Below are 19023 nucleotides of genomic sequence, written 5' to 3'. Positions count from 1 at the left end.
CTGTAGTTCACAAACAAGGAAGAAATTTCTTCCGTGTCTGTGGTTATAACTAGTACTGTAACAGTTTTAACATGGCGCTAAATTCAAACCTAGCTGCCACTACATCACCTACGGACACTATTGATCACCAATTAACAGAGATACAATGTCTTTTTTATAAGGAAATGACAATTTTTTTATTAGATATTACTATATCAGTGGCCGGTTATTTCGATGAAAAATATACACAGTTGCTCTAAAATGTCATTTCGAAATCACCCTTGTTAGTAAAACATGCGTGCGGGACGCTTAAAGTTGCTTGAGCCTCGATTTATCGATACTCCGCGGGACCCTTCCAAACATGTAACATCAAGTCAACTCCTCACTTTTCGCGTACGGTTTATAGTGGCAAACAGCAAAAAGTGGGGGTACAGCAAGCGAATTTCTAACACGTCCATCCTTTGTCGACAAGGTGTAAAATTGTTTCCGTTGCAGTGACAAACTTCCCAGCGATCGCAACGCGGCGAAATTACCTCCATTCCTATATCTTTTTAGATTTGTAAGGAAAAAATTGTTTGTGTTACTGGCCGTGGGACGATCGAGTTGAAATTGAGGTGAGTTGAAATTAGGGTGTTATATTGAGGTGAGTTGAAATGAGGCCATGAGTTGAAATTGCGACGCGTGTGTGAACTGGAACACGTTTACCTTATACATGTAAATGGGATGGTTGAAATTGAATAATCGCAACCCGACCCGGTTCTTCTCTTCAATTACACTCGATCCACCCAGACTTTGAACGACCAACTTCATGTGAATATTGCGCAAGTCCATGAACTCATCAATACACTCCCATGTAAAATTAGATATGTTGATAAGAAATGTTCATGAGTTGATACAAATGTTCTTATGAAATGTTCCTATGTTGATACAAATGTTCCTACCAGAAATGTTCATGTATTGATACAAATGTTTCTAAGAATACTTCTCAAAGGGTTGCCGACTGTCTGTGTTCTTTCGGTACGTACCATACCGTACCGACGCGTCATGTCAACAATATATGCAACATGTTTATGGATACAAAGAAACATGCTATTGCGAGAAAGCGCGCAAATTCGTTATTCGTCGGATTCAGTAGTCGTCGACGAGTACTACGAGAGTTACGAACTTTGGATTGGCGCTAAAGTGGGCCACAAACACGATGGAACAAGGATTTCCAACGCCATTTTCTGTTCGAAAAATTATTTTGGATCGCCACATACAAGGACTTTCATTCAGTGAAATTGCGTCAGCTATCGGAGTGTCTAAAGCAACGGTGTACAACATTTGTCATCGATATGTGACAACCGGTGAACTTGCTACGACTACACCGCCACTGCGTGAACGCACAACCGTTACTGACAACATCTTGGAGCACATAGCATTCTATAAAAGAAGACAACCAAGTATCTACGTTGATGAAATTAGAAGAAGTCTAATCGTCGACAACGTATGTACAATCGAAAACGTGCCGTCTAGATTTTGCAGCTCTATATGGACTGGTGGTTTAGGGAAAAATGGTTTAGTTTTCTACAAATTTTGATTTTTTATATAATGTTTCAAACTGATAAACACTGCATAGATTAATAGAATATTATATACTGTATAGATATGTACATGTATGAAATATTAATAATGGATTTCATATAAATTATGTATATGTGTATAAATAACAAAGATATACAAGTACATGTACAATGTACTGCCCTCCAACATCTCTATCATTTCTATCATAAGTGAAATCTTTTAGATTGACACTGGCTAGCCAATGGAATAAGTATGCACACACACACACACACACACACACACATATAGATACATTATGTATATTATATGTATTGTCTGTGTTTGTAACTCAATACATATGCAAAAAGCCAACAAAATGTAGTTATATACACATATATATGTGTATATATATATATACATACACAAATGTATATATGTTTATATTATTTATTCATTTATTTATAGATACATTTATATTTATATTTATACATGTATGTACATGTAAGTCTGTTTTATATACTAGATATATAAACATACACATATCTAAACATGAACGAATACTGGATGGTCTGAACAAACCTCAACTCTAAGGGTTCTGAAAATTTCTGACTACAGCTTTCATCCTGTTAATAGTGCATTATGGGGTCAGCATTTATTTGATGTCATGTATAGAGATGTTTTCTTTTGAAAGTTTTCAGCTCTTTTTAATTTATTTTTGTTCTAGTTCCCAAGACGTATATGAGCCACCGTGAATTTTCTTTCACCTTAAAAGATGACGTTTACATACGATATCAATTGTTTTCTGATCAACATGATATGGAGAAAGAGATCCAGAAAGCCTGTCCTTACAAGATAGATATTGGAGCTGTATTCACACACAGAGTAAGTATACATTTGGAAAACATACACAGGTGTTTCTCAGTTCAAAGATTATAAAGTATTTGGTATAAGACACCTATAATCAATACTCCTCAGAGAGGGTTTGTTTCAGGCAACTGCCTACAGCGCCCTCTCTTGACGAAAAAACAAGAAACTACCTCACTTTCATTTCAGAAGAGCATTTTATTTGTACTATTAAATACAAAAAATCATCAAAATTCATGACACAGCAGTCTAATTTGCAGCTACATACATTTTGTAGAATACATCATATTTCTCTTTAATCTCAATATTTTCTAAGGGGTAATATTTGCAAAATACTTTTAAAATGAAGACACAGAATTTAATCCTCTTTCTCCCTAGGGGGTATTTGTTTGTATACAACCACAGACAAGTTAAAATATGCTTGCAATACTTCTTAATCCTCTTTCTTCTAAGTTGTACTTACTTGTCTGTGACACAAGTATAAAATACAAGTTGGAAAAAAGAGGGTTGGAAGAAAGAAGTATTTTAAGAATATTTTCACTAAAGATTGATTGTATAGTTGAAATACAATCTGAAAAATAAACAAATTATGTTGTACTTGAATTGGAACAACTTGAAAAATAATTACATTATCAAAACTCAGAGTGGGTGATCAGAATGAGGAGTTGAAATGAATGATTATTTTGGTATTTCCACCAAGAATGATTACATTGTTTGTATTCAGGCACACTTTTGAGTTTTCATTTTCTATCTTATTTGTAATTTTGTAATTTATCTGTAAAACTTTGTTTTCAGCCGAAGGAACACAAGACAGTGAAAGCAGCAGCATTTCAGGCGTTAGAAAAAGAACTAGTATTTGATATAGATATGACAGATTACGATGACGTCAGAAGTTGTTGTTCGTAAGTATTGCAACCCTCGATTTATAAGTGATAGTCGACCTAACTTTCTTCAATATCTCTATGAATACTATTTTAATTTAAAACTAAAAGATAATTAAAAAACAGAACTTTTCAGAAATCTTTCCATAAGTTAAAACTGTACAGATTTGTAAAGTCTAATAATGTTCACAAGTCTGTCTGTTCTAGTCTAGCCTCACCTACCTGTAGTCTTGAAGGACTTGCATTAATTTTTGCTCATCCTATAGTCTACAAACAGTCTGTATATACATGTACATGTATGGTAGTATTTAGGCCATACTCTTAGGGTTTTCACTACATTTTTTTCAGTAGAAGAACTAAGTATATTAGGTGGAGAGGACAGCAGGGAATAGCCCTGCACTGGGCCTACAGCCCGGCAAAGGGAGAGTGTAAGGGGGTTCTCATTGGCTGATTTTGAAACAATTTTGATACCATTTGGTGAAATCTTATATAAGAAAAGTTTCTTGGAAGACGAGTGAAAATTCAAAAAATCAAAATGGCAGTTAGGATAGCTGAAATGGAGTAGTAATGTTAGTCTTTCAAGTCTACAGGTAGGCTACAGTTAGGATAGCTGAAATAGTGTAGTAGTATTAGTCCTTCAAGACTACAGGTAGGGTACAGTTAGGATAGCGGAATAGTGTAGTACTAGTAGTGTTAGTCCTTCAAGTCTACAGGTAGGCTACATGTATGATGTAGTTCTAGTAAGCATACGACCAAAGCTATCCAGTAAAAGGCACCTTTTTATGTTATGTAAAGAATGTCACTGTTTGTATCATTAGCCTGGTTACAACACTTACAGTCTATTCCATTCAATCTCTCATACATGTACCATGACACAAATGTTATATACAGTTTTTTTACACTATACATGTATGTGTGTATGTGCCCAGCTATTTCCAGAAGCCTTTTCACTGAAATACTATTGGGAGTGCACAGAGGCTGAGAGGTAGCCACAATGTTCTGGAAAGTTTGACTGTATTATATTGAAGTAAAATTTATGGATTAGGGATAGTTGGTGATGAATAAAATAATAATTAAAAATTTATTTAAAGGACTCTAATAAAATATTCACATCACATACTGTTTGTTTATGGTTACCTATCTGTTTGTAATACCTTTGTGCAACTCTTACTTTATTCTGACAAAAAAGATTTGCTTTGTTGTTTTCAATGTATTGATGAAGAATGCTGTAGTTTTGACGCAAGACATCATGAAGTGCTTTAAAAGAATAGAGATTGATTGAAATACAAGGGATTTTAGAAACCATTGTATCAATGGTTTCCGGGATCACACAAGGCCTGCCTAAGGTCACTCTCAGGTCATGGCTTTTTTTTGGTATCCCGACCCAATTCTGTCTGGGGCTTCAATCGTTTTGTAAGAGGTAGATCGCATTTCAATAGCAAAATGAAAGTTGTACATAGCAGGCACATATTTATGTGAATGAACAATGAAATGCGTGGGAGAAGGTGTATGGGTGTAAAGAATTGATAGGTCAGTTAGTGTTAGTGGTCTGATTGCACTACATTTTATGATTGGAATGTCCCTTCCCTAATCTCAGCTGATTGTCAACTTAAACAATCTTTATTAATCAGCTCAGTTTTATTCCGACAATTAAATATACAGAATGGACATTGTAACAAATACATGCTCAAATACAAAATTGAGTCGTCCGACACGTCTCAACAAATCATGAAATAAATAAATCAATATGACGTGAAAAATGTTCTCATCGACATGAGTGTTTGATAAACATGTGGTCTTCATGAACCATTTATTAGGATTGAGTACTCCGTTTTTTTATACATTTACTACTAATTGATGTTTTACAACTATTTGATGTTTTACATTTGATAGGGGAGCTGAGATATGTGAAAAATGTTGGCCATTGATGACAATAGCAATGAAGATTTTAGACAGAGCACTGGAAGGTGAGGATTCCCACACTACTCCCCCTCTTCTCCCAACCCTCCCCTAGTAATATGAAGGGGGACTGATTTTAAGAAATGTTGGCCATTAATGACAATAGCAATGAAGATTTTAGACAGAGCACTGGAAGGTGAGGATTCCCACACTACTTTGACACTTAGTGTGTTATACTTGTGTCGTTATGTTCGACAGGCTGTGTCAAATTTAATTGCCTGTCGAATTTAATATTAGTTGCTGCAACTAATTACAGTACGTGTCAAATTTGTAATTAGATTTGGCACTTGAGAAGTTTGATGTTTATCTCGGGCATAAGGTTCAGTCGTTTTTATGGCATGGTGCAGTGTCTGGCTCTGTGTGTGTGTGTGTGTGTGTGTGTGTGTGTGTGTGTGTGTGTGTGTGTGTGCATGCGCGTGCACGTGTGCATGTGTGTGTGTGTGTGTGTGCATGTGTGTGTGTGACTTAAACTCAAAAAATGCTGGGCCGATTGCTTTGATTTTTGGTTTGGATGTTGCTTGTGGTATCTATATTGTAGTTGGGAGACTGTTCAAATGATTGCATCAGAGATGTGTGTTTTGGGTCAAAAAATGTCATCTTTTGGTCAAAAAACTCCAAACCTACTGGACAGATTGGTTTGAAATTTGGTAGGAAAATTCTTGGGGGTGATATGCAAATTAGAGCTAAAATGTGTCTTTTTGGTCAAAAATCTATAATTCCAAAACTACTGAACAGATTGGGATGAAAGCTAATGGGGATGCCTATGGAGATGTGTACATGAAGATGTATTCCACTATTCACAACATTGTCATCCCATCAGTGATATGCAAATTATGACTAAAAATATCCATTTTGGTCAAAAACTTATATCTTGAAAACTATACTGTGAATGGGGTTGAAACTTGGTGTGGATTTTATGTAATGTAATGACGGTCTGGATAAAATGATGGTGGTAATATTTTGTATCTTTTTGTGTGTTTTCCCATTTTAGAGGATTTTGGATTTGATCACCGTTTCTTTGTTTACTCTGGTCGTCGTGGTGTTCATTGCTGGGTTGGTGATGAGACAGCCAGGAAGCTATCCCAGAATGCACGGTCAGCCATTGCAGAGTATCTCAGTCTTGTCAAGGTGAGTTTCCCATCAGCCTTTGCAACTACATTTTCACCCTTGTGACACAAAGTGAATTCTAGCATGAATAAAATCATTTCATAAGGCAAAAACAAATAAAATTGTTTCTGGTCAGCATGCGCATTACTTAAATACCCCTGCATCAGTCGTTTTTTGTGTGTGTTTGTCCAGCCCATGCAGTCTGCAGATCCATGGGGAAACACAAAAATAACCCTCCCTACTTCAGTGAAGACAACTGCAAAGCCAATCATGAACAAGCAAATGACATCTGCCCCACATACACACTTGCTCTAAAGTACTAAATAAAAGGAACAGTAACTGCCATAAATAGTAGACTGAGTGACAGGTTTGTTGAGAATTTTAAAAAAAAAGTGCATCGTCGCACCATTTTAGACAAACTGTCCTGACCAGAAACAATTTTTTTTTCTTGGCCTAATGGTATAATTCTTTTAAGACATCACAGGGACATAAAATTTATTACATGAATCAAAATGCAATAATGTCTTGTTGGGTGTGATTTATAAATTTTCACAAGCTACACCTTACCTTATCAATGGAAAAAAACTCATTGGAATTACATCCAAAGCCGATGGCTAATTCCTTCATAGTGAACCTATTAGTAAACAACCCTATTAGGTCTTCTACTTTCAACTGTTTGGCACCTTCTAAACTCATTTTAACTTTTTACGATACAGAATCAACGAAACTCAAGTTATAATCTTCTTCTAGTAGTGTTTATCCTTATGTACAGTAGGCAAGATCTCAACCGATTGGAACCTCCCCTTCCCCTTCCCCCTCCCCCATTGAAGGCAATGCAAAATTTAGTTTTAACACATGTTTATAATTTCTTGATTCATCTAGGGAGGAGAGAACCAGGTTAAGAAAGTGTCCTTACATGATCCACTTCATCCTTCAGTTCTGTAAGTAGTCAATCACGGTATTTCTATTTATACAGCATTGTTAGAATAAATTTATATCAGAGAAACATCGACAGAGGCAAGAGAGTGGAACATTCAACAGTAGATACACATTTGTATTCAAGCTAGGGGGTTTAGTAGTATTTTTACACATTTGTATTCAAGCTAGGGGGTTAGTAGTATAAAGCAAATACAATCTACCTAAGTTTCCAAGTTATTTTGACAGGGGTTGCAACCATTGTTATAGTACAATATATTGGTAACTGCCAGTTTTACCAGATTTTACCCTTTCTTTTCCTCAATGTCAGCAAATCACTGATTACGGATATAACAAGCAGGTCAACATTTTAGCATTGTGGTTCCAGTCTGTATTGGTTTAAAATTCCAGTGTTACTGGTGATCTGTACAGGCCCGAGTTACAGGTCACCTCCACAGGTCCTACATGTAGTTACAGGTGACATCTACATGTCATAGGTCAGCTATTACCATCGAAATATACAAGCAGTGCCTTCAGCAAGAATTTAGAAAGAGTAAACACTGTACACTGAGTAGACAAACATGACTTGGTCCATAGAAATACAAGTACACTATTGTTGTGGGCGAGACAAATCATTTCTGCATGAACTTATTGTCCACCAATGCTTATAACTAACAGTGTTTTTGTTGCAGGTGGTAAGTACATAAAATCCACCTGAGTTCCTCTATCATTTTACCAGGGTTACTCATCAAAAATCGTGGGAAACTGCCAGTTTTACCAAATTTGCCCCCTTCTGTTACCATGGCTCCCAGCCCTTAGCAAAAAAGACAGATTAACCTACATTTTTGTATATTTTATCATTCCAGGAGAGCGTACACAATAATTCATGAACATTTTGAAGACTTGGCATTAACAAAACAAGACATCCTTGGTTGCAAGGAATCATGGGATAAAGTCTTAGCTTTAGTACCAGATGATGATATCCTTTCAGTCTGTCACTATGTTTGATGACCCCTGACCCCTATAGTCATTATGGCGATGTGGGTAAAAGTTATTTAAACTGCCATTTTATAAATACAAGTAACAGAAAGATGGAATACAGGCATATCATGAGCTGTAGAAGTCTACTGAAATGTAGATATTTCTGAAATAGCTGAAAAATACTGGCAATGGCCAATGTCCAGTGATTATTAATGTCCATCACTTTTTGTTGCAATAGTTACCTAGGGAGTCTTGTTAACATCTTATGCCTACAACAGATAATCCCTGTACATGAGATTAAGTACAAAAAGACCCCTATCACTATAAAAATGCAAACAGTGTGATCAATGCTGACAGAAATATATTGGGCAGATATTTGGGCCTTAGCTTCTCAGCACAGAATTTTTGTAAAATTTGCATAGATTTCCAACATTATAAAGTTGTATCATAATTTTGCATAGAGAAAGTAGTGCCCTATAAGTCAATGACATGCCACTGATGCACATCAGCTTCTTCTCACACACCAGCATGTCATGTTCCACAATAGGGAACTTGCAAGCCAGGCTGAGCATGCTCGGATGCAAAGGACTATGGGATTATCTGTGGTTATCGTAATACCTAATCTGGCGCTACTGATAAATTAACCTCCCACAATGGTCACGGTAACTATGAATTGATCATTTGTGGTTACAAATAATGTATCAACATTGTTTACACTACTAATTGATTAGTATTTATTACCACATTTCCCATGATGCAATATTCAACATGGTGGGAGTTGTAAGTTCCCTATTGCTGTCTGTGTGGTGACTCTAGAAAACCCCATTTTCATCACTTTGACCCATAACAAAAAAATCACTTTCGGTAGTATGTATTAGAAAGAAGTTAATAATCTAGTTCCGTTCAGCCACTTTTGTGATAATCTTTAACTATTCAATAGTTTTAACAGTTTTATATTTGTCACCAGTTTTAATGTTTATGTTGTGTAATTTAATTTTTTATTTTTAAGCACTATCACAACATTTTCCTTATGTATTTTGGCATGCATAGTGGAAATAAATATCTGAAAAACCACACTAGTGGTAAGCCCTCAATGAAATAGGTTTGAAACTTAATATGTCGATTTTACCATAGATCTTAGAGTAAAATGTGTATTTGTGACTATCTCGAAAACCTTAACAAAATCTCACAGCTAAGAGAACAGCTAGGTAAGGATATGCTTAAAGGCAGTAATTCTAAGGAACGATGGGCCATTCTTAAAGGTCGAGTCAAGAAAGAAACTGATAAGGTAAGTTCAGAATATACTTGCAGTTTGACAAATAATTTATGGGTTTGCTATAAATGAAAGAACCTCACCATAACGTAATTAGAATTTAAATTACATTAAAATCTAAATTACGTTATGGTCATTTTCTTTCATTTATAACAAACCCAAAAATTATTTAAAATGCCTTTGTGTCATTATATGATCCTCATTGACTCTCAGACTAGGTTTAGGGGACATGGGTTCAATTCCTACACTTCACTTTCCTTGCCTCATTTATAACAAAAATAATTTACATAAGTGTGCATAAATTTACATAAATTTAGAGAGGCACAGTTGAGGCAAATGTTATTTTAGCTAAATAAAAACTTAAGAATCAAACTACACCACATTCATGATATCAACATCTGTGTAAATATCTTTTGTTCATTCTTTTCTTAAAACGACAATAATGTAAAAAGAAACCCAAGAATGTTTGTACTTGATTTCATTCAAATGTGTCTTAAACTGTAAACGAAACCAGGGTTCATACGCTCCTGGAATTTCAATGGATTCTGGAAAATCCTGGAAAAATGCGAATGACTCCTTGAAACTCCTGGAAAATTTATCTACAGGACAATTGACATTACTGTTGTAAAATAAGATAGGTGAGAAGTATGTATCAAAAAACAGGTGTGTTGACGATTAAAAAAGTTTTTCCCTGGTCAGCCCGCCTGTATTCCAAGCCAGAATACATATTTCTGTTGAAGCAATGAAATATCAAGCTTTTGGCAGGTTTGGATCATTCTGTCTGATCCAGTTAGACACTGAAGAAAGACAAGTGATTTGTTTGAAACATGTCTGTTTCTCAATCAAAAGTGGAAGAAGAGAACTTGTGCATGAATCTTTGCAGTTACGATGCTGTAAAGAGGCCTGTGATTTACAATTTTTGCACACCTGGAAAATGACCAAAGATGATCTCGATACTCCTAAAAAAAACTGATGGAAAAGTCACAGAAATTCTTCAATTTTATTTTACTTTTAATAAAACAAAGTGAATATGATTTATATTTTCAGAAATCTTGTAGGAAATCCCAGATGTGTGTCCAGGATATTATGTTTCAATACTGTTATCCTCGACTTGATGTTAACGTCAGTAAAGGGGTCAATCACTTGTTGAAAAGTCCATTTTGTGTTCATCCTAAAACTGGACGTGTTTGTGTTCCCATTGATATCAAGGAGGTTGATAATTTTAATCCAATGACTGTACCAACTATAAGGTAAATCATAGTCATTTACTGGTAATATCAGACAGACAAAACAATAGTATTTTCCAAGTGTTTCCCATCGGCATTTTAAGCCAGTTCCAAGTTTTTCATTTTCATGCAACATTCTGCAAATAAATTAACTTGTTTTGTAGATTAAGGATATAATGGCATCAATGACAGGCACAACCATGACATCATGAACTCATTATACAAAACAACCATGTGACAGTAAAATTGTACTATAGATGTATTATATGTTCAGCTCATGTGGAAGGTGTCAGCAACAGTTGTACTTAATACAAGGTTCAAAATTAACAGTAGTCCTGTGTCCACAGACTACCAATTCTTGTCATGGGCTACTACAATTTGCAGCCGGTAGCCCCCTCAGGCTACCATTGATTATGCATGATTTCAAGGATGGAAGATTTACAGACATTATTTTAGTAACACACACACATGTATTTCCAATAGAGGAGCTCTGTTTTCAGTTCAGGAATACGAGACTATTGGTCAACATCCTTGAGCTACTAATTTCTGAAATTGGTAGCCCACTGGGACTATCAAGGAAAAAAGTTAATTTCAAAACCCTGTAATATGGTGAGTTATTTACAAGTAGTTTCTAACAGTATCCATATGGATGGCAAGTGGTTATTTATTTTAGATTTTTAATTCATAAAACACCTCTACTATGTTTTTATACTTGAAAAAAAAAGTGAAACAACAAATACTAAATCCTTGTTTGTTACTCCAAAAAATTGGAAAACATGAAGAAAATGTTTAAAATATTTGTCATTGTACGTACAATAACAAACTTTGTAGACATTTTTTAGCTTTTTGCTATTTACTGAGTTACAAACACTGATTTTGTCAATGCTGATTCACATTGTTTTTTCAAGAATTTCGAATCCAAAATAAATACCCTTTTGTCATCCGTATGGTCACTTCAAAGTACAGCTGACATGTCCTAAATTACCATTCTGTCAAATTTTTAATGCACCGCAATAAATAAGACAACAGTATAAAATGTGTATTTTTTCCCTTTCCAGTCAGCTGTGTAAGGAACTAGATTCTGTTGATGATAAAGGTGATGAGGAGAATGAAGAACCAGCAGCCAAGAGAAAAAAAGGTATAGTTCTCGTCTAATCTACAGTGTATATTGTAGCTTGGGGTACAGCATTTTAGTCATCCTAGCCGTGCGACACAAAAATGTGTACATACAAAAATGTACATCCCAAGTTGAACACATTTGAACAAAAAATATGTGATTTATACCCTGGTTTATTATTCTACTTCAGAACAATACTTGAACAAGAAATATGTGATTTATACCCTGGTTATTCTACTTTAGAACAATGTATACCCTTATTATTCTGTGCCACAAAATTTATTTTACCACTCACAAAAACAAGTTATGTGCATTTGTGCAGAAAGTATAGGATTTATACCATGGTCATTCTTTATCACTGCAGTGCCTCTCTATATCATTGGTTTTGTGGTACTCAAAATATAAGTCAAAACATTTTGATCAAATTCACCATTGCATTTCCCAAGTTTAGTAATTATGTCTGAGCAGGTACCGGTATTATGTTATTCTAGCATAAATTTCTTGATTCAGCTGGAAAATACTAGCGACTTTAGAGTTTTGTTACTTCATATCTTTGACTCAAAGTGACAAGGCCCCTTAGGTCACTCATATTTTGTGTGATGATTTTTGTGTGGTTGCCAAGAAACGCCAAATTGAAATCTATGCACCTCTTTTGTTCTCACACTGGTCCACTGTTGCATCATGGGACACATGGATATTTCATGACTCCAAGTACTGATAAAATATCGCCTTTAGATAAAGTCATGAATATTCAGTGTGCATCTAATACATATACATGCCTTCAATCCATGAGTAAATTCCACAATATTTTGTTTTAATATGTGTCCTTGTTTTATTTCTGATATAGATTACAAAAGAACCAGTCTTTATCCGTGCATTCAAGTTTTTAATATCTTCTTAGAAAAGTTGGAGAAGACTTGGAAAGGGAAACTGCTACAGCAAAGTGGTAAGTCTTATTGTGATCAGTGTTCTCCCCACTTTAGAGAAAGCATAGTTGGTGAAAACATAGTCCTTGCCATCTAGGCTGCCATGCTTGGCAGGTTTCTACTGTGCTGTGTTCTCCCCACTATAGAGAAAGCATGGTGAAAACACCGTCCTGGCCATCTAGTCTGCCATGCTTGGCAGGTTTCTACAATACTTTAAAAGTGTTCTACCATCTTTGAGCTTTAGTGATCTTTTAAAGACAGTCATAATAATATTTTCACATGAAGAGAAATGACTGATCCTCAATGTCCATGTGTTAAAATAAACATGTCAGAGTTTGTTCCAGTGTTGAAGACATGCATATTATATGCTGATCACTATGCAAACCAATATGCAAATTACCATGCTATTTATATGTAAATTAGTATGCAAATTAGCCATCATCCTGGCACTCTATCCTGAAGAGAACTACCCTAAAACCTTGTGGAACATCAGCTGCCACATATTCCCCATTTCTAAATTTATGCAACCACAGAAAACCTTAAAAACCTGCTTTTTACATACATCAGAATCACATTCCCTTTGCAAGATACACATATAGTTTATTGTAATACTGCCTAATCTTATAAGGCTGCTGGGCCAGAACATTTTTGAAAGTAGGTGCAGACGACCTGTTGTAAAGATACAACAAAACAATCTTTCAATAATTCAGCCCACATCATGTGTTTGCTATGAAATATTTTTGAGCAATATACCAGGCAAATTAATTTCTAGTGTACTCATAAATTTCACCAACTTCCCACTAATTTTATTAATAAGTGTAATAAATGTACATGTCAGTATTGATAAAATGTAACAAGGAATGCCTAATTTACATTATTTGTTACATTGTAACAAAAATCTGAGTAATGTTAAAGTGGCCACATGGATGAGTATGTTGTATTTATTTTGGATTTTTAATTTATAAAAAAATTTTATCATGGCTTCCTACTTGAAAACTCAATGTGAAACAACATTGACAAAGTCTGTGTTTGTAACTCATTACATTACAAAAGTCTAAAATATGTGTAAAAAGTTTGTTATTGTACATACAATAACAAACATTTTACACATTTATCATGCTCTTTGAAAATGTCATCTCATGCAGTGCATTTTGAAATTGGAAAATTGAATATGGATTCGAAATTGTTTTGCCTGTCATCACATACATTAAATCTTGTTTTGAATTTTTACTGGAAATGAACTGAAACCACCTCATCATCCAAAATAAATGCCTAATCTTCATCCATACATCCACTTCAAAACGTAATAGAAATATTAACCATGTCCCCACACACAAGTCTGAATACTAGTAAATTGTAACAAAAATATTAAACCTGTCCCCACACACAAGTCTGAATACTAGTAAATTGTAACAAAAATATTAACCCTGTCCCCACACACAAGTCTGAATACTAGTAAATTGTAACAAAAATATTAAACCTGTCCCCACACACAAGTCTGAATACTAGTAAATTGTAAATAAAAATATTAAACCTGTCCCCACACACAAGTCTGAATACTAGTAAATTGTAACAAAAATATTAACCATGTCCCCACACACAAGTCTGAATACTAGTAAATTGTAAATAGAAATATTAACCCTGTCCCCACACACAAGTCTGAATACTAGTAAATTGTAAATAGAAATATTAACCCTGTCCCCACACACAAGTCTGAATACTAGTAAATTGTAAATAGAAATATTAACCCTGTCCCCACACACAAGTCTGAATACTAGTAAATTGTAAATAAAAATATTAAACCTGTCCCCACACACAAGTCTGAATACTAGTAAATTGTAACAAAAATATTAAACCTGTCCCCACACACAAGTCTGAATGATGTTGAATTGTAAATAGAAATATTAACCCTGTCCCCACACACAAGTCTGAATACTAGTAAATTGTAAATAGAAATATTAACCATGTCCCCACACACAAGTCTGAATAAAGTTGAATTATAAATAGAAATATTAACCCTGTCCCCACACACAAGTCTGAATACTAGTAAATTGTAACAAAAATATTAACCATGTCCCCACACACAAGTCTGAATAAAGTTGAATTATAAATAGAAATATTAACCCTGTCCCCACACACAATAGACCTATTGCCAGTTTCAAGACACACCATGTTTCTCCCCATGTAAAGCAAATCATTCAGTGTGGGGGTGGGGTGGGAGTGGGGGGATTTGTATGTCCAACTCAGGGGATGGTTGTCACCTGATCACACTCTGCATAAACCATCTTTGTTACTGATGGTGTTAAATCTTTATTGTATGGAATCACAGAAATTAAAGAAGTTAAAATGTCCTTTCACCATTTCATGATGGAAATGTTACTTCAAAGACCATACCAGCCAAAAAGTGACATCATCTCATGCACTGCATCTTGGAATCAGAAAATTGAATATAGATTCAAAATTGTTTGCCTGTCACCACATACATTTAATCTTGTTTTGAACTTTTACTTGAATCGAATTGACACCACCACCATGATTTCAAACCGATTCAAAGTAAATTGATTTGAAACCAGTCAAAATTGGCACAGTGGGAAAATGTTTGATTGTTAAATTGACTCAAGTCCAATGCGTACTTGAATCCTGACCTTACGAACAATTTGTTGCTGCGTATTACCCAAACCCTGTTTATTTATTGGATACTTTATTAGCCAACGTCTTTTGTTTAGCAAACAGCTGATTGTGATTGCCCCAAAATGAAAACGACAATAGTCATTGCTACTGCAATTATTTTGGCCTTATTGTACACGAATGGATCTCTCGCGTTAAATTTTGTTTATCGGATATTGTTCAGACTCTCTCTGTCTTCAGCAAGTAGTTCTGTTAGCACTCGTTATTTTGATGACTGTTGTCAACAGCAAGGTTATGACCAGCTTCATTGCTAGCGAAATGTTATCATAGCAGACTTAAAACTGGGTGGTAACTTACGCAATAATCTCTTACTGAAGAGGCTCGTTACGGCATACGTTTTTACAATGGCGGCCTTATCAACATCGTGTGATGACTACATGGAAGTTTCCATGGCATACAACCCCTGCAAATCATGTTTTGACTAAATTTTCAAGGTAAATTTTTCTGATTATGTATTATTTATTATACAGTATTATACAGTCCATATTTATATTGTGTAGCAGGAATCTGCAATTCTGGGTGACTTACTATGATCAGTGATTTCAAGTAAACCAATAAATAAATCTTGTGTATGGGAACTGGATGTGAAAGAAATCCTTTCAAATCCATTGTTAAGTTTTGGGACAGAAACTAGCGTTGATTCAGTGTAATCATGTGTGGACAGGGCTAATGTTGAAAATTCCATAATTGATAAATTGTAACAAACTATTTTTAAAAATGCCATTATTGATTCTTTGTAACAAGAAATGTCAAAATCCATTATTGATCAAGTGTATAACAAACAATGTAACAAAACTATAAAAATTCCATTACTGATATATTGTAACAATGTTAAAATCCCATTAGTGATAAAATGTAACAATGTTACAATTCCATTATTTATAAAATGTAACAACATTGAATTCCATTATTGATAAAATGTAACAATGTTAAATTCCATTATTGATAAAAATGTAACAATGTTACAATTCCATTATTTATAAAAATGTAACAAGGTTAAATTCCATTATTGATAAAATGTAACAAGGTTACAATTCCATTATTGATAAAATGTAACAAGGTTAAATTCCGTTATTGATAAAATGTAATAAGGTTAAATTCCATTATTGATGAAATATAACAAGGTTAAATTCTATTATTGATAAAATGTAATAAGGTTAAATTCTATTATTGATAAAATATAACAAGGTTAAATTCCATTATTGATAAAATGTAATAAGGTTAAATTCCATTATTGATAAAATATAACAAGGTTAAATTCTATTATTGATAAAATATAACAAGGTTAAATTCCATTATTGATAAAATGTAATAAGGTTAAATTCCATTATTGATAAAATGTAACAAGGTTAAATTCTATTATTGATAAAATATAACAGTGTTACAATTCCATAATTCATCAATTGTAATATTAGTAGATTTCAAAACCAAGGTGCACACTCTGCATGTTAGTTATTATTAGAAAAACTTTACAAATCTCTTCAGAATCTCAACAGATATCCATAAATAGATATTTTAGATGATCAAGCTTATGATTTTCACATTGATTAATAATAATATGTAATCAACATTAATTGATCAATTGACTTGTCGCTAACGCAGAAGTGAAGTACGCATGCACGAAATCACGCTATCTGTGAGACTTCCTCTCAAATGCAAGAAATCGGTGTGCATTATGTTGCCATGTTGGGCTCTGTTTCCTCACTTTTACATCAATTAAGTGTGCACATATATAATGATATTATCTTCCAATATTTCAGTTTGAAAATATGGTGAAGAGGTTTGTCACTACTCGTCTTCCACTAATGATGATATGGCTCCTCATGTCAGAGTGAACCAAAATATTGGGAATACCCCATTCTGATACCATAGGTGTTCTCGGACCCAATCTCGTACTTACAAGTAGCCAACCAGAATCTGTCTTACAATACATACATTCAACATTTGAAATTGGAAGAAAGAGAACCACCAAACAATAATGATAACATCATTGTTTGCGCTCTGTGCTGAAGCTCTTTTCGAACAGAGTTGAGGAAATTCACTCAACGCTCTGCTCTCATTTGGCTCGAGAACACCTATGGTATTGTGTCAGATGTAGGTATCAGGTGCTCACAGAATAAAAAAAGAACAAACGACAATAAACATAGGAGCTAAATAAAGAAATAGCGCCAAGTTCATTACACAGAATTTTAATCAGATTGGGAACACCTGAACTACTGTGTATGTGCAAGTGCAGCCGACTCGGGGTATTTCATGAACACTTAAAATGTTCTCTGCAGTCACTGCAGAAAGCATTGCAAGCATGAGTGTAAATACCTGAGCACTCACACTGGCACTCACATGGCATGGAGTTCTGTTATTATCACATTACCGAAAAGTACGATCACTCAATTTTGTCAGCAAAGAGTAATCATGTCCTCATTTGCATATCATTTGCATACAGATATCCAATAATGTTTTAAAATATTACACTGCAGTGCATATACCTCTACTATGTGTACCGGTGCAAGTAACGTTATTTACATAGTGTTTGAGTACGAGGTAGTTTATAAATAATTGCTGAGTTCTACTTTTAGTGGTACCAAATTATTGACAATCCTTTTTTTTAAATATATTTAACTATTCTTAGGCTTACAGTGAAGTTTCAGATCAGATCAAAACTCTGTTTCGAGTTCAGTCAGATTTTTTACTACTATTTTCTTTGGTTTTTTTTCCAGATCTCAAGAAAGAGTTTTAGAAAGTAAATATTGGTAACAGCAATAATGGACAGTGCTCAGAAAGGGATATTACCAACAGTACCTTCAATTATATTAATTTGAAGTGAACAATTGGTCATGAAAGTAGAAATTATTTCATCAATTTCTAATGTGATACCAGACATATTTTACTTCTAGAAACGTCATCTTTGAATTAAAAGATCAACAAAACATGTATTTACCATGGTAACATGTCACTGGATTTATCCTCACTAAAACCCTCAGATACATTGTGTGATTTTCATGTTTTGACAGAAAGGCTTAGTTTTACAATTTGATTTATATGGGTTGTCATGGTAACCAAATGTTCATAATACCATTGGACTAGATACTACATAAAACCCACTAACAGAGATACATGGAAATCATGTGTCACTATGACATAATTAGGAAAAAAAGCCACTTATAATAAAAGAGTCACTTAGGAAAAAAAAAGTTCCCTGTAAAAAAAATCAAACATAACAAAAAAGTCACTTGCAATAAAAGTCACTTGTGATAGAAAAAAAGTCACTTATAATGAAAATCACTTATGATAAAAATGCAATTCTGAGAAGGTGAGTCTTAACTTTAGTTTTAAAACACAATAGTTTATCCATAGACCCTCCACCCAATTGGTTGGTGGAGGGTCTATGGTTTATCACACTGTCTGATCTCGAGATGTAGACCGTTCCATAAAGACTGCTGCAGCATTGGTGAAAGCACGTTTCCCATAAGATGATTTTACAGGATTAATTTTGACAAGTAGCTTGGACTTAGAGCGTAGATTATGGTTGGATTCATAAAACTTCAGATGTATGGTGGAGCTGTGT

General features: G+C 34.4%; 1 protein-coding gene across 1 annotated transcript; it reads left to right on the top strand.

Moving 5' to 3' along the window:
* Positions 1-1177: 1177 nt before the first annotated feature.
* Positions 1178-18242, top strand: LOC144451046 (DNA primase small subunit-like). The gene is made up of 12 exons (XM_078141805.1): positions 1178-1421; positions 2246-2403; positions 3181-3287; positions 5160-5233; positions 6217-6353; positions 7215-7273; positions 8114-8226; positions 9419-9516; positions 10549-10751; positions 11786-11865; positions 12692-12790; positions 18176-18242. The coding sequence occupies exons 1-12, from the start codon at positions 1178-1180 to the stop codon at positions 18193-18195; spliced, it is 1392 nt and encodes a 463-aa protein (XP_077997931.1). The 3' UTR covers positions 18196-18242.
* Positions 18243-19023: the final 781 nt, after the last annotated feature.

The sequence above is a fragment of the Glandiceps talaboti genome, chromosome 20, assembly GCF_964340395.1.
Source record: "Glandiceps talaboti chromosome 20, keGlaTala1.1, whole genome shotgun sequence".
NCBI lineage: Eukaryota > Metazoa > Hemichordata > Enteropneusta > Spengelidae > Glandiceps > Glandiceps talaboti.
The sequence above is the reverse complement of the archived record's forward strand: the minus strand, read 5'-3'. Positions and strand labels throughout refer to the sequence as shown.

Bases quoted from the DNA above. Each gene is read 5' to 3' on its own strand.
- LOC144451046 (XM_078141805.1), top strand. From the start codon at position 1,178: ATGGAACAAGGATTTCCAACGCCATTTTCTGTTCGAAAAATTATTTTG. The intron at 1,422-2,245 runs GTATCTACGTTG...TTTTTGTTCTAG, and splicing joins CTATAAAAGAAGACAACCAA to TTCCCAAGACGTATATGAGC. The intron at 3,288-5,159 runs GTAAGTATTGCA...TACATTTGATAG, and splicing joins GACGTCAGAAGTTGTTGTTC to GGGAGCTGAGATATGTGAAA.